Genomic DNA, 16484 nt, shown 5'->3' on the forward strand with positions numbered 1-16484 from the left:
CCAGAGGAGTGGTTAGAGGATGCTGGGTGGAGAGAGAGAGAGAGAGCAGTGGAGAGAGAGATGGACAGAGAGAGATGGAGAGAAAGAAATGGAGAGAGAGCGACGGAGAAAGAGCGATGGAGTGAAAGAGACAGAGAGAGAGATGGAGAGAGAGAAATTGAGAGAAAGAGACGAAGAGATAGAAATGGAGAGAGAGAGACAGAGATAGAACCTCTGGGACTCTACTGTAGCAGACTGTTTTCCTAATATCCTTGTCCTGGAGGCCCACTTCAAGTCGATATCCATTAGTACAGTGTTAGATGATCCGTTGACAAATTGATTCCAGAGTGTTAGTACTTTCTGAAATACATCAGATAAGCGGCATGGTTGGGGTACTCGAGGAGAGGTTTGGTAATCACTGGATTAGTAGATGTTGATAACTCTGAGGAGAGCCTCTTCGACTGAGAGCTAAGACATTTCCATCCAAATCCCATAACATCTATGGTAGGTGGACTTGAGCACCAGGAACCATGTTTAGTTGGGATTAGGTTGGACCAGGGCCATGTATTTAGAGAGTTGGGCCAATGAGGTTTCTGCATTATGAAGCATTTACATGACACTTCAACATTCTATGGCAGCCATGTTAGCTCCCCATTAACATTACAGGCGGAAAATGTAAACAATGCTATGTAACTATCTGAATGTCGAGAACTAGAACAAAATATATAACATATAACTAAATATTATGGCTCTGGGTAGTACTTATCAGCCTACTGTTACTACATGTAATTCTCAATCAGCACCCTAGCATTGGAGCCCAGTCAGAAACACTAGCTAGCTAACTCCTAAGTATTTCTCCAACGTCATCAGCTCTGAATGGAGGATTCAAAATGAGGTGTTGGGAGAACTTCAAAAAGATCCCCAGAGACAAAGTTCGAGATACTACATGTTGAGTCGGCCACGTCCACGTACAACAGATTCTGTTCAATGTGCGAGACAGCCTCTTCCAAGACTTAAGATTCGAATTATAGCAAATCGCTAGAGAGCGATTAACGACCATTCTTTCAGGATGAACGTCCCCCAACGTTACATTAAGTCCACATCACATGTATGGTGGCAGGCTGACTGCTGTAATCCATCACAGCTCTAATATATACCACCTGCTCCTTCACATCCATGTCACAGCTTGGCTTTTCTCTGTGGATTCTGACATTTCCCCAACTAGAAAACCGCAGACAGATTTTTGTATACGCTCTCATTCTGTGGTCGCGGCAGAAGGCTTCAGAACACCTCAGCCAGGCTTTTCCAGGGAGAGTTGGACGAGCTCCTGAGAAATGCACTGCAGCCTAGAGATTTAAGGGACCTTAATCGTCCTGTTGTTTGGCTGCCAATGTAGCGCCGGAGCATCTCTCCTCCCCCCGCCACCCCCCGACCACACTGGGGCCCTGCAGTACCTTGGCCTGGGTTGGCCCGTCTTTGGCATGACTATCTGGAGGCATCGTTCCAGTCACGTAGGGGAACTAGAAGATAGGTACTCTATAGAGGACCAGAGTGCTGGAATGTTAGATGCAACTCTTTAAGCCAGGGTTCCTTAGTCTTTTGTACTGGAGACATACTGTAGATTCAGGTTTTCATTCCAACAACATGGCAGCATCTCGTTAAACCTATTTTACCAGTGAAGGGGAAATCCCTGTAAAATGGATGTATTGAGGTCAGTATAGGCAAAGTATCAGAAGTAGAATGGCCGACAACAGCAATACCACCAAGACCACCAGCGACTTCAGCACGTGCAGCGTCAGCAGAAAAGAAAAGATTAAGAGTGGAAGCTAGTAGCCACATATTGGGAACACATTCCGCGGCATCCTTCTGCCTTTTTATCGTCGGCCATCTTGGAAGCTATCCCTCCTCCTTGTAGTAATGTGATAAAGATGGAAGTCCTTCCTACCAACCAGACCAGAGGAATGTTGTTGTTGGCTGTTTTGCATTTCTGAGGAGGAAGTTCTGCATACAAATTCCAAATGTATTCTTTGTTCTTGAAACACTTGGAGGGTACTACTCTGTGTGCTTGTATTGGTTACTTACTCAAGAGGGAATGTTGCAAAGGAAAACACAGACACACCATGTGATTATACAAGACTAAAGAAACAATTGGAAAACTAGACTAAAGAAAGGAACTGTCCACGTGGGGAGAGCCTGTTTCCATTAAGCCAGAGGCTTCTGTGGAGGCCGGTATCAATTATAGATTAATGCGAGCCGATAAAGGATTGAGGATTGTTTGGGAAAAAGCACTCTTTATTAGTCTCACCCATCTTTTGAGGGGTGGGTGGGAGGAGATCTTCTAGAAGATTCTGGTCCACAATATTTTTGTTCCCCCTCTCATCTTTGCATGAATACAACTTCTCTTCCTAATGAATAACAACAGGCAGTGGGCTGAAATATGAGCTCTGAAACTCATTATTCACAGCTAATACATCCTGGTCCACACACACACACACACACACACACACACACACACACACACACACACACACACACAGTCTCAGAGTGAAAAAAAACACTTCACGGTTAACCACGGCAATATATCACACCCCGTGTGCATCGGTGCTTATTACCTCTGGTATTGAATTAACATTTTTCCCCGGTATTACTTTCTACACATTGTGGATCATTTGCACTCTTATCAAATACTGTATCATAAATGATGTACTTGTCAGGGCTATAGGGGGCTCTGTCAGTGATGAGCAGAGATAACCTACCTATCGTACCTACCGCACAGAGCAGCTTTGCTTTGACTCCCACGGTTCTAGTCTACTCAGAACCTAAAACTAATCTACCCTTGCTGGGTGGAGAGGGCTAGGGAGGGAGAGAGAGGGGGAAGAGAGAGCGTGGTGGAGAGGGCTAGGGAGGGAGAGAGAGGGGGAAGAGAGAGAGTGGTGGAGAGGGCTAGGGAGGGAGAGAGAGGGGGAAGAGAGAGAGTGGTGGAGAGGGCTAGGGAGGGAGAGAGAGGGGGAAGAGGGAGAGAGAGAGTGGTGGGGAGATAGAGAGGGGGAGAAAGCAGAGAGTGAAAGAGGAGAGAGAATGAAGGGAGAAAGATGAATAGATACTGCGATAGAGAGAGGAAGAGGGAGTGAAAGAGAAGAGAGAGAATGAGAGAGGGAAGATGAAGGGACAACACCGAAGACTGACGCAGCTCCAGATCAGATTTTCTCAGCAGTATCCAGACGTTACGCTCCACTACTCTGTTCCTCTGGGGACCTGGCTCAATGTTTCTCCCCAAGGAGAGGAGTGGTGGTGAGGTGTAGGCCTCAGCCATCACTCTAGTACAAGGAGAGGAGGGATACACTGGTGGATATTCTATGAGATGAGATCTGTGTAGGACAAACCCTCGTCTCCAACAGCGCAGCTCTGATGCCAAACTGATTACACACCTGGCCCGGCACACGCCTTGCTCTTCCAAAATGAGAGCGCAAGCCTCCATGGCTAAGAATAGGGAACAACCTAATTAGCCTGAGTAAATGACTATCTAGGGCTATAAATAGAGTCATGTATAATACTGTGATTATTCAGCATGATGGGCTGCACCTGGGGGTGAGGGAGTGGGCACTAACTGACAGCACTAAATAATATGCCGTGCATACACACAACGGACAGGTGCACACGCACGTACACACACACGTACACTCACTACATGGCTGAGTCCACACAGATAGTGTTAGAAACTCTGGGCGATTAAAAAGTTTAAACTCCTCTGCAGAAAACCAGGGGAATTGTTTCTCAATAAATCTTTCTCCTTAATGCATAAACACTTGCCAAAGGTCTCTCCACCTGTGTGTGAGGGTGTAGAAAAACATTCCCTGACAACAGTAGATACCAAACACACTCCCCAACCCACACAGTACTGTGGAGAGGGTCTCCATGAAGTGGCTGGTCTGGACCTGTAGCTAGGCCCTAGTTCTAATAACAGCAGGTATAAATATACCTTCTATTGGTGCCACAGACAGAGATATGGGAGGAGGAAGCTTTCAGCACAATATACACTATATATACAAAAGTATGTGGACACCCCTTCGAATTAGTGGATTCAGCTATTTCAGCCACCTGTTGCTGACAGGTGTAAAAATCGAGCACACCGCCATGCAATCTCCATAGACAAAATTGGTAGTAGAATGGCGTTACTGAAGAGCTCAGTGACTGTCATCATTTGCACCGTCATAGGATGTCACCTTTCCAACAAGTTAGTCCGTCAAATTTCTGCCCTGCTAGAGCTGCCCCGGTCAAATGAAAGTGCTGTTATTGTGAAGTGTAAACGTCTAGGAGCAACAACGGCTCAGCCGCAAAGTGGTAGGCCATACAAGCTCACAGAACGGGACCGCTGAGTGCTGAAGCGCGTAGAAATCGTCTGTCATCGGTTGCAACACTCACTACCAAGCTCCAAACTGCCTCTGGAAGCAACGTCAGCACAATAACTGCTTGTTGGGAGCTTCATGAAATGGGTTTCCATGTCCGAGCAGCCGCACACAAGCCTAAAATCCCCATGCGCAATACTAAGCGCTGGCTGGAGTGGTGGAAAGCTCATCGCCATTGGACTCTGGACCAGTGGAAACGCATTCTCTGGAGTGATTAATAACGCTTCACCATCTGGTAGTCCACAGACTAATCTGTATTCGGCGGATGCCAGGAGAACGCTATCTGCCACAATGCACAATGCCAACTGTAAAGTTTGGTGGAGGAGGAATAATGGTCTGGGGCTGTTTTTTATGGTTTGGGCAAGGCCCCTTAGTTCTAGTGAAGGGAAATCTTAACGCTACAGCATACAATGACATTCTAGGCGATTCTGTGCTTGCAACTTTGTGGCAACAGTTTCAAGAAGAAGAAGAAGGCTCTTTCTTGTTTCAGCATGACAATGCCACTGTGCATAAAGCGAGGTCCATACAGAAATGGATTGTCGAGATTGGTGTCAAGATCGCTGTGGAAGAACTTGACTGGCCTGCACAGAGCCCTGACCTTAACCCCATCAAACACTTTTGGGATGAATTGGAACACCGACTGTTATCTAGGCCTTATCGCCCAACATCAATGCCCGACCTCACTAATATTCTTGTGGGTGAATGGAAGCAAGTCCCCGCAGCAATGTTCCAACATCTAGAGGAAAGCCTTCCCAGAAGAGCGGAGGCTGTTAAAGCAGCAAAGGGGGGACCAGCTCCATATTAATGCCCATGATTTTGGAATGAGATGTTCGACAAAGAGGTGTCCACATACTTTTGGTCATGTAGTGTAGTGTACCTTCTATTGGTGTCACAGACAGAGAGATTGGAGGAGGAAGCCTTCAGCACAATGTCTGTCTAGTCTGAAACTCTCTACGATGACTCACTGTCTGAACACCTCGTAACATAATATACCTGGGAGAATAGATGGACATAGAATACATTTGACATTTTATTTTCAAAAAGATATCACTGCAGATACTGAGATGAGCGAGATGCAAGACTTGGCTCACACACAGTATCTGCACACGTTCGCTTCACACATTCACAGTGGAGAAGTTGAGCCTGGCCTTCAACGCTCTTAGTTGTGGAAATACACCAACTACGCTGTTTCTTTCTGCATCTACGTCATATCACAGTCTACCTTCAACATCATGTTTGACCTCTTTTAGGGAGGGACTGATAGACAAATATAAACCTCCTGGACCTCAGCCTGGGGGATGCAGGGAGAAACAACAAGCCTGAAGTACAGTACAGATTCTAGTCTGAATCTCAGCTATGATGACTCACTATCTGAACATCTAGTAACATAATGTACTGGAAGGAGAGACGGCCATAACGTGATTTACATTTAAACATTATGTTTCACATATTTTAGAGACATGATATACTATAACATAATAGACATTTAGTTTTCCAATCAATTATTATGAACGATGATCTGACACTTGATAGTTAAAGGTGAATGTTTTCATTGTATCTGTCCCTATCAAATAAATACATGATTAACACCAACACTTAGCATCTAGGTTTAATACACACTCAGGCCTTACAGTTCATTTGGGACGGGGGAGGTTACTTCCTGCCCTGGTTAACCCTGACTGAACTCTGACCTCACCGTGATGAGTGAAGTGACACAACGGGGAAGTTAGCATCCAAGCTGGTTGAACCAAGCTAATGAATTCCTAAATCAAACAAGCACCTGTTCTGTGGCCAACACAAGCAGATCAAAATAGACCTGATAATAGCGTAATTAACGACAACTCGTTTAATTTGGGACTAATTAGGCAGTTCAGGTCGTTAGAGGGCCGCTGTTATTCGATTCTGGCAGGAGAGGAGAGGAACTGAAATACACTGCGGGAGACCCACACACACACACACACACACACACACACACACACACAGTAAATTGTAGGCTCTAATCTCATCTGGCCCACAGACTGTGTGGAGGAGAGAGCAAGTGAAGTAACTTAGAACTGCTGTAGCAGCGGCTCGCTGAGTGAAATAAACCACAATCACTATTATCTAGCACAGCAAGGGAGACTTGTGTGTGTGTGTGTGAACGAGCAACAAAACACACATACACACACACACTGGCTGATACAGATGCAAACGAGTCAACTGGCGGAGTTAGATGATTCATGTGGTCAAAATGAGAGGTCAACGTGATAAACGGTGCAAATAGCTGGGGAGTTGAAACATTGTGCCTTTATGATAAACATTTTCCTCTTCCAAACGGTTATTCCTTCTAACCTCTGCCTGAATCGCACATATTGCTCCTACATCTTTTGGCAGGGTGTTTGTTTTCGCTCCACTTCAACGCTCTGCAAAGTAAGCAATTAACAGGAAAATGTGTTTTCTTTTCAAAGTATTGGAGGAGGAGGCCGGGGAGAAAAAGGTACTTCTAATGAAAATGGAGCACGGAAAAGCTTGGTCGTAATGTTCTTCTGATAGAATCCTCAGAGAAGGGAAGGACACGGTCCCCAATATAATCAACTGGAGAACAGAAATTACCAAAATAAGCAGTAAAAAGTTTCTCTCTCAAACGTTCAAATGTGGGCTAAACTTATCCCAAAATAAGTCCCAGTTCTGGTAAATCATTCGAAATCCATAACTGAACAAAAAAGGAATCCTGCTTCTCTACCCTGTGACAATGTAGATAAGACACTTTGAGAGCAGCAAGGCTGTGGACGATTCCTTTCGTGTGCAAACTGAGTATTCTCTCAAGTGTCACATTGACAACTTGAGAAGATGAGCCATCTAGAAGTACTGGTGAAATCAACCCGTTTGCTAAGCTGTACAGTAGTAAGTCTCATGGTGCACAGTAAGTACGTCAGGTAAAAGACATGGAATGAGCTTCTATATTAATGCCTGTGTAGTGAATATGAATGTCTCAGCGGGTTAGACTAGCATAGTTCTGGCAACACCTTGTTGTGGGTTTGATTTCCTTATAGGACTCACAAACTGCATGTACGTGCCACTGTCAATGTCGACAGTCCTGTAAAAGCATCTGTTAAATGATCAAACACAAGTTGTAATATTCATCTGTACTCACCCCTATGTGGAAGGGTCCAGTGAAGTAGTCCAGGTTGGCCTGGATGAAGCCTATGTTGGTCAGGCCCAGTTCAGCACTCCTCACCTTCCCTCTAACCAGAGACTCCTCCTTGTTCTCTATCAGGATCACCTGCAGTTAACCACACAAGATGACCTCTTACATTTAGCTAATCAACTCGGGTTCTCTGTATGCACGCATGACTAATTCCCTTTGGATAAAAATGTCTGCTAAATGGCATATTATTTATTTATATATTATTACCTCTTACACTTTTCTAATCTAATGTTACTCTTAGTTGACTCTTACCTCCAAGGTTATGAATAGCTTACTGGACAGCTATAGGCTAAAAGTCTAAGATTTATTTGGGAATAAAATACAACTCTACAGTGTAAAATAATTAAATTCTCCTACTAAGACTGCTATTTGTAAAGAAATGAATGAGATACGACATGCTCGAAAATCAAAAATTCTCTGGAAAAACACAACACGAATGTGTAACTCTGTATCAATTATGTCAAGCCACCCTAATGCGAGCAAATGGCGAGCTAGTTTCAACTTGGTAGACAAGACAGTAGTTTGAACGTTCAACCTACCTGGCAGTCGGGCAGCGTGTGAGCCAGAACGATCCCGACGTGGCCCTGGAAAAACGCAACACGGAAAAAGACAAGACAAATACATACAGAGGAAAAACAAAGCTCAAAGAGAAGCCGAGCACATCAAAGGGCTTGTGTGATCAGTAGCGGCCTACCGCTCTGTCCATTCCAATATTGACCCATTACCCACCCAGTCAGTGCTACTGCTGTGAAGTGTACTGTACACTCCCTTCATCACTCCACTCCGTCTCCCTCCTGTCTGTCTGTCTGTGCATGGAATAACAAGGGTTTTCAAAAAGAGAGAGGGGAAAGAAGAAGAAATGCACCCTTTCATCCTGATTTCTGACAGACAGACTAATGAGGACAGAGCGACAGAGGGGGATGGAAGGATCGAGAGACGGACCGAAGGACTGACGGACGTACCCCTCCGCTGCAGAAATCTACCACGGTGTCCCCCGGTCGGGCCAGCTCCGTCACCATGGCGACCAGGTTGTTCAGCTGCTGCCGTTTCCTCGCGGCGCGGACGTCAGACATCTTCCCTGCAGACAGAGCTGAAGATTCAGTAAAAAGGAATGGTGTGCTTATGCAATATAATTATAATATATGCCATATTCATCAGATGCTATAATATTGGTGTCCCCAGCGGGAATCGAACCCGCGAGCCTTCACTAACTTATGTAAGTCTCATATAAGTGAAATAAGAAGGTATTGGATGGAATGTTAATATCAACATCTTCATATCTGTACAATACCAGAAGTATTTGCTTAGTTTCAATGTTTGTGTCACACCCTGACCATAGTAAGCTGTTTATTCTCTGTGTTGATTGGGGCGGGACAGTGACTTGGGTGGGTCATCTAGGTGAAATGTATGTCTATGCTGCCCTGATATGGTTCCCAATCAGAGGCAGCTGTTTATCGTTCTCTGATTGGGGATCATATTTAGGTAGCCATTTCCCCATGGTTATTCGTGGGATCTTGTCTACATTTAGTTGCCAGAGTGCACAACAGTAGCTTCACCTTTCGTTTGGTTGGTCGTTTTTGTTCAGTGAGTTTCGGTTGATTAAAATATGTGGAACTCTAGGCACGCTGCGCCTTGGTCTACTCCTTTCAACGAACGTGACAGTTTGACTGGAAGATGAATCAACATTATCCAGTCACAGTACGGTCTATTCAGGTGGGACATATTTCCTGTTCTCCTTCAAACATGTTTGAATTGCTTTCTTTCTTCTACCCTTTCTTTCTGTCTTTTCATTTCAGGAAGGAACCTTCATTAAAAAAAACTTTTATTACCCAGGAAGATGCTCTCTTTTCTTCATATGAGTGCAGAAGTGCCAGACAGCGTTCCTATTTCATGTGTTCCTGCTTTGAAGTGCACAACATTGTCACACTGTGTTTTACAGGCAGAGAGCTATGATGATACAGTACATGCCGTAATCCAGCTACAAGGGCCACTCATCATCATCCCTACATCAACAACAGTTTCTACCGGCCAAGTGCAAAACACAATTCAACAGGGTGAAACAAAACAAGCGACAGAGCCAAAATGGAGTGAACTTTTCTGCTACTGCAAAGAAACAGAGCCACTTTAGTGGTATGCAGCCTCGCAGGATGTACGTGATTAACGCAATACACATTTCTATCCCCGTGTTCCTCCTCATCCAACTCCTGTCTCTCGTTGGCGGCGGTGAGCCAAGCGTGGCGTGAATCTGCGGTACCGTTTCTGGCCCATAAATCTTGAGTGATGATTGCTTCGTTTACCCCGGTGCCATGCTATGATACCCGCTGGAATATCAGAAACACATTAATGGTGGCCTTCCCTTCTCTCCCCAGATCACTGCCGCCTCCGCAAATTGATATACGGGCGACGCATACACACACACACACACACACACACACACACACACACACACACACACACACACACACACACACACACACACACACACACACACACAGGCGGCTGGCTGAGAGAGAGAGAGAAGCGACGACAGTAGCGGCGGGGTACGCCTATATTCTCGTCACGCTAATACAAATAAGGAATTTCACAGCCCTTGCCCTCGCCATCGTTATTTACCTCGCACCGCTTCATATTAAACCGGCTCCCAGGAGTACAAGACAATGGAAAAAGCAAAGAGAGGAGCACGTCAAAAACCACGGGGTGGTATTGACCAGGTAGCAGCAGCAACTTTTCATTTAGCTGAGTTATTCAGATCCACGTCTGTTCTCGGCTAAATAGCCCGGCCTCCTGTGAGGCCTCCTGTGAGGCCTACTATTGAGCGCTTTTATGCCGTCGGATTGGAGGAGCACTTCAGGGTCTTAATTGACAATTGCCTTGCGCGGTGGGATGACAGCTGAAAGAAAACGCGCTGAAAGCCGAATGATAAACCTGGGACGTGACGAGTGGTACAATGCAGAGAGATGAGATGAAGGCAGGGTGAGTGTGTGAGATACCGAGGGGCCAAAGCCCAACAATAAGGCTGACATGAATGATAGTGTTTTATGAGAGGCCAAGTACAGAGTAGAGACGTGGCTCTGGGGCCAGTTCAGTAGGATTCAACACTACAGAGTATTCAGGTAAAAATGCATTGTGTAGAAGAGCCATTCCTCTCTTTCATGTAGAATGGGGAATCATGTTAACTCTACACAAGACATTTCTATCACCACTATTCGGGTACGGGTCTGTGGGATGGTAGGAGAGGTCATTTCGTGGCTCACCAACAGCCACTCCACTGTAAGCATGAAAGTGTTGATGAAGAGGGGGCAGCACTAGACAGAAGTAGAGAGGCTATTGTCCAGTACAGACAGAGACCTGGACCTGGGTCTTTCATCCTTCTTTATCCTCCTCTCATCTGCAGCAGAGAGGAGTGACAGTGACCCACATGGCCCAGGCTGAATAGCCGTAATTGTGCAACCAGCAACTTCCATTCTGCAACACCCAGCAACTTACACACAGCGAACCGTTCTCACACAAATAGAATGAGAATGGAAAGAAACTTTACAAGTAGGACAAATATAGTATGAAATAGCAGTGAGTGTTTACTAACGTAGTTATTACACTGTAGTTTGGCTGATGAAGTTGTGATTGTGTTTTTGCCTTATTTACAGGTGAATTAGCTAAAGGGTATTGAGGAACCACAGCAAAGTCCAATTCCTAATTTAGAGAGATAAACACACAGGCTGATCTATTACACTGTTCTGTGGCTGGTTTCCTACAATGTCAGCACGTATCACCGAGATCATTCACACACACACTTTATGCAGCCGGGGGAAATTACCTAACGACTCCTATAAGTTTACCCATTAATCTCCCTAATCAAGTGTTAATTAAAAACCTTAAAGGACATATCAATTTCAAATCCTTAGCTTGTAAGGAAGCACTAATCCTATCATTTATTTAATTAACTCTGAACTACTGGTACTCCAGTAAGGTTGCATGGTGCACCTGGTAGCCTGAAGTGATTGGCTAAGGACAGAGTGTCTGTCACTCTGCACTACTATGTCTATCAGTGCTGGAAAGATGTAATATCATATCAGCATGATGTCAAGTGCTATCACTCAGCAGCATGTACTCGGTGTTATACCAATGGCATGTCTCCCAGGAACTGTGTTTGTGTGTGTGTGTGTGTGTAAACTCTGTCATCATCAGCTCCAGTTCTAACCCCACAGGGGATTATGCTACTCTGTTACAGGGAGGGGAGACTTCCGATATGGAACACCACAAGATTCCCAGTGCTCTGGATGGAGATTACGACAACAGGGTAAGGTGAGGCAGGGTATGGCAAGGCAGGGTAAGGTAAGGCAGGGTATGGCAAGGCAGGGTATGGCAAGGCAGGGTATGGCAAGGCAGGGTATGGCAAGGCAGGGTAAGGTAAGGCAGGGTAAGGTAAGGCAGGGTAAGGTAAGGCAGGGTAAGGTAAGGCAGGGTAAGGTAAGGCAGGGTAAGGTAAGGCAGGGTAAGGTAAGGCAGGGTAAGGTAAGGCAGGGTAAGGTAAGGCAGGGTATGGCAAGGCAGGGTAAGGTAAGGCAGGGTAAGGTAAGGCAGGGTAAGGTATGGTATGGCAAGGCAGGGTATGGCAAGGCAGGGTATGGCAAGGCAGGGTATGGCAAGGCAGGGTATGGCAAGGCAGGGTATGGCAAGGCAGGGTATGGCAAGGCAGGGTATGGTAAGACAGGGTATGGTATGGTAAGGCAGGGTATGGTATGGTAAGACAGGGTATGGTATGGCAAGGCAGGGTATGGCAAGGCAGGGTATGGCAAGGCAGGGTATGGCAAGGCAGGGTAAGGTAAGGCAGGGTATGGTAAGGCAGGGTATGGTATGGTAAGGCAGGGTATGGTATGGTAAGACAGGGTATGGTATGGCAAGGCAGGGTATGGCAAGGCAGGGTAAGGTAAGGCAGGGTAAGGTATGGTAAGGCAGGGTATGGTAAGGCAGGGTATGGTAAGGCAGGGTAAGGTATGGTAGGGCAGGGTAAGGCAGGTTAAGGTAAGGCAGGGTAAGGTAAGGTAAGGTAAGGCAGCGTAGGGTATGGTAAGGCAGGGTATGGTAAGGCAGGGTAAGGTAAGGTAAGGCAGGGTATGGTATGGTAAGGCTGGGTAGGGTATGGTAAGGCAGGGTAAGGTATGGTAAGGTAAGACAGGGTAAGGTAAGACAGGATAAGGTAAGGCAGGATAAGGTAAGGCAGGGTAAGGTAAGGCAGGATAAGGTAAGGCAGGGTAAGGTAAGGCAGGGTATGGTAAGGCAAGTCAGGGTAAGGTAAGACAGGGTAAGGTAAGACAGGGTAAGGTATGGTAAGGTAAGTCAGGGTAAGGTAAGTCAGGGTAAGGTAAGACAGGGTAAGGTAAGACAGGATAAGGTAAGGCAGGATAAGGTAAGGCAGGGTATGGTAAGGCAGGGTATGGTATGGTAAGGCAGGGTATGGTAAGGCAGGATAAGGTAAGGCAGGATAAGGTAAGGCAGGGTAAGGTAAGGTAAGGCAGGGTAAGGTAAGGCAGGATAAGGTAAGGCAGGATAAGGTAAGACAGGGTATGGCACAGGAAGATCTCCTTAGTTTGTTTTAGGAAGAGGACCGTTGGGAAGTTGTGAAGAGGGTCATTTAATTTCAGCAAGCCATGACACCCACCATCTCAGATTGCACTGAAATGGTTTCTGTAGTTAGAAACAGATAAGACTATTTGATTTATCTTTGAACAAAATAATGTTTCAGGAATGCTAAAATATCGGTTTCTAACTACAGAGAAATGGTGTTGAAATAGTCTTTCTAGTGATTTTTGAGGTGGAACGACTCAAGGGCAAAGCAGACACACCCTGGGAAGGGCGAAGCGCCAGCCCTATTTATAACTATCTAGGACCTCAGGCGTTTTCCTGGTTTCCTTCGTCCCTTTGTTGACAGAGGCTTTTTGGGTATGCGTGAGCACACCTGAAACATTCTGGCTGGAGTTGGAGGCTGCAGCGAGAGGGTGTATAATTAATTTTAGAATGACGGTTGTAACAACATGGCTGCATCCCATTCACGCCCTGAGAATTTTAAATGGGAGTTTTTATTTAAGGTTTCCGGATCTAATAACCCCTAAACAACGGCTGCTCGCACTAATTGCGGTTGCTTGGCTGCCTACTTAAGACTAACAAGTGCTAAAATAGCCTTATACACCTGTAGTTACAATGCTCTCTCCCTTGTGGTTGTGCACTCCAAAAAAAACAAGCAATTCCTTATCAGTTAATTAATTCACTCTGTCTGAAATAGCCTACAGCCTTCAGCCATTAATCCAATCAAATACTGCTTCTAATAAAATAGAATACAATATTCCTGGTGTTCTGGTTTAGTGTGATAACGAGTTGATATTTTCCTGTCGTTTTCCCAGCATGCACCAGGTCATGATTAGTGCACATGCTGGACTGGACTGTGGTACACCCAGCCAAGACATCTCCTTTCCCATGAAATGAGCCAAACCCCATCCCACACTCTCTTCCAATTCCCCCCTCATCTCTGAAATTAAAGCTAGACATTTCACTCTTTTCTTGTTTTGGCACACACTCAGGGTCAGGCTGGGCCTCTTACGTCTGCTCTGAAAAATGGGTCAAGATTTGGACACCCAGCTTGACTAAAAGCCTCACAAACTCGCTTTCAAAGTCCGGGAAGCTCATGAATAGCAATGTCTGTTTTAAAGGGTGGCCCCGGCACCGCATCTCATTAAACCAATCGATTGAGATGATAAATAATACTGGTATAAATCAGCTGTAATAGCAGGTCTCTCTGTGATCTGAGCTACCTGTTTTGCTGCAAAGGATTTACTCACAGCCTAGTCAGAGAAAAACATTGCATCGACACAAAATATGACACAATAGTGATTACTGCTACTGCCTTGCAAGGAGAGCTCTGCTAACACTGTGGAAGTATAGGTTTGGTCAGCCAGTACATGTTATATAGATTTCCCCATGTACAAACCCTCCTAGCAGACAATAGGAATGTATGCAGGCTTTATGTTGACTACAGATCCAAGCATGCTGCATAACTATGATGATTCATGCTGCTTAATCTGAATGAGGGCAACCAAAGGTGACGAATACCTGAGGGCTGCATCACGTCAGACTATGCTGCCAAATAAGATTGGGTGTCGGTTGTCAGGTTGGGGTTGCCAGGTTGGGTACAGGTTATTAGGTTGAGGGCAACCTCCAAAGGGAAAACATGCCTGGACTGTAAAATACTGTAGTTTCTGGATGCTCTGTCTATGCAAGGTGGTTTAGTAGAAGCCATAATAATATGGTGGTTCTTGAAAACAATGGTAGGTTACTCAACCATCTTCGTTGTAATTCCGGAGGGATTGTGGAGTGAAAGGAGGACAATCTACATATTGATTTATGCACTCCCCCCACAGCTACATTCCTATTTGGTTTCAAATTCAGAGCCAATTTAGAAACCAGTCGCAGCAACAACAGTGAAGTATATCATCAACAGCCTGCGACTGTCATCAGGCGAGGGCTCAAAACAATCCAAAGCCGACACCTGTGTGACAGGTGGGACCACATCCCACATTCTACCACTGACTTCATCTCTATCATTATCATCCATCTTATGGACACAAGGACAGAAGAAAAGACAGTGAAAGAAAAACAGACACCGCAGTGACTTCGAAACACAATCTTACGGTCGGAACAGACGTTCTCATTTAGACTCACCGAAGAGGCATTTATGGCAGGTACGTGCTTTTGGGAAAGAAACAACTGCTTCCATTGTAAAAACAGAGTGACAGACAGAGACATTACTAAACTAGCATAAGTCAGTCGTAGCACAGGAGCTAGCCTATAGCATAGAGCCACTAGCATAAGTCAAATGCGTAGTACAGGAGCTAGCCGATAGCATAGAACAATCTGTTGAGCAGAGTGTGTTGTGCAGCCAAAACAACAGTGGAGGAGATGAGGACAAGGGCAGCCAACCAGAAGCCACCGTCGCCGCAACATACTACCCAGAAACCCTTTCTCCTCTAGTGGAGCAAGATGGAGGTCATCCAACGGAGAGGAGCGCGGTCACAGTCAGTCACGTACGCTCGGCGGCAGTAGAGACGGATGTGTGTGTGGCCACCCACAGAGACAGTGGCCACCCACAGAGACAGTGGCCACCCACAGAGACAGTGGCCACCCACAGAGACAGTGGCCACCCACAGAGACAGTGGCCACCCACAGAGACAGTGGCCACCCACAGAGACAGTGGCCACCCACAGAGACAGTGGCCACCCACAGAGACAGTGGCCACCCACAGAGACAGTGGCCACCCACAGAGACAGTGGCCACCCACAGAGACAGTGGCCACCCACAGAGACAGTGGCCACCCACAGAGACAGTGGCCACCCACAGAGACAGTGGCCACCCACAGAGACAGTGGCCACCCACAGAGACAGTGGCCACCCACAGAGACAGTGGCCACCCACAGAGACAGTGGCCACCCACAGAGACAGTGGCCACCCACAGAGACAGTGGCCACCCACAGAGACAGTGGCCACCCACAGAGACAGTGGCCACCCACAGAGACAGTGGCCACCCACAGAGACAGTGGCCACCCACAGAGACAGTGGCCACCCACAGAGATCCACCACTTTGTTTATTGTTGCTGCTGTATGAAATGCAAAGTCAGTCCTCTGTCTTCCTCCCCCTTGACTTGACCCCCTAGACGTCATTCTGATCACATAGTGGGTTAGCTAGTACACCTGTTTGGTAAGTGTGATGGGATCTGATTGCGGGTCTCTTTCTGAAAGACGACCCCTGTTGTTTAACCTTAGACTGAGTTCTGCTATGTGAGCAGACTAGCTGAGCAGTAACAGGGTTGCTGGTGGTGTTGTATGTTTTTGAGAAAGAGAACTTTGCCATAGATCTGTTCTTGG

The 16484-nt window shown here is 46.1% G+C and overlaps 1 protein-coding gene across 3 annotated transcripts in view; it reads right to left on the reverse strand.

Annotated features, from left to right (window-relative positions):
* The window catches only part of gstcd (glutathione S-transferase, C-terminal domain containing), a 62597-nt gene that overhangs the window by 14001 nt on the left and 32112 nt on the right, over positions 1-16484 (reverse strand). For all 3 annotated transcript variants that reach the window (XM_031814541.1, XM_031814542.1, XM_031814543.1), the window contains exons 7-9: positions 8535-8650; positions 8112-8156; positions 7519-7647 (exon numbers count right to left, since the gene is read on the reverse strand). In XM_031814541.1, coding sequence (XP_031670401.1) covers positions 7519-7647; positions 8112-8156; positions 8535-8650 — 290 coding nt within the window. The remainder of the gene's footprint in view (positions 1-7518; positions 7648-8111; positions 8157-8534; positions 8651-16484) is intronic.

The sequence above is a fragment of the Oncorhynchus kisutch genome, unplaced genomic scaffold, assembly GCF_002021735.2.
Source record: "Oncorhynchus kisutch isolate 150728-3 unplaced genomic scaffold, Okis_V2 Okis07a-Okis12b_hom, whole genome shotgun sequence".
NCBI lineage: Eukaryota > Metazoa > Chordata > Actinopteri > Salmoniformes > Salmonidae > Oncorhynchus > Oncorhynchus kisutch.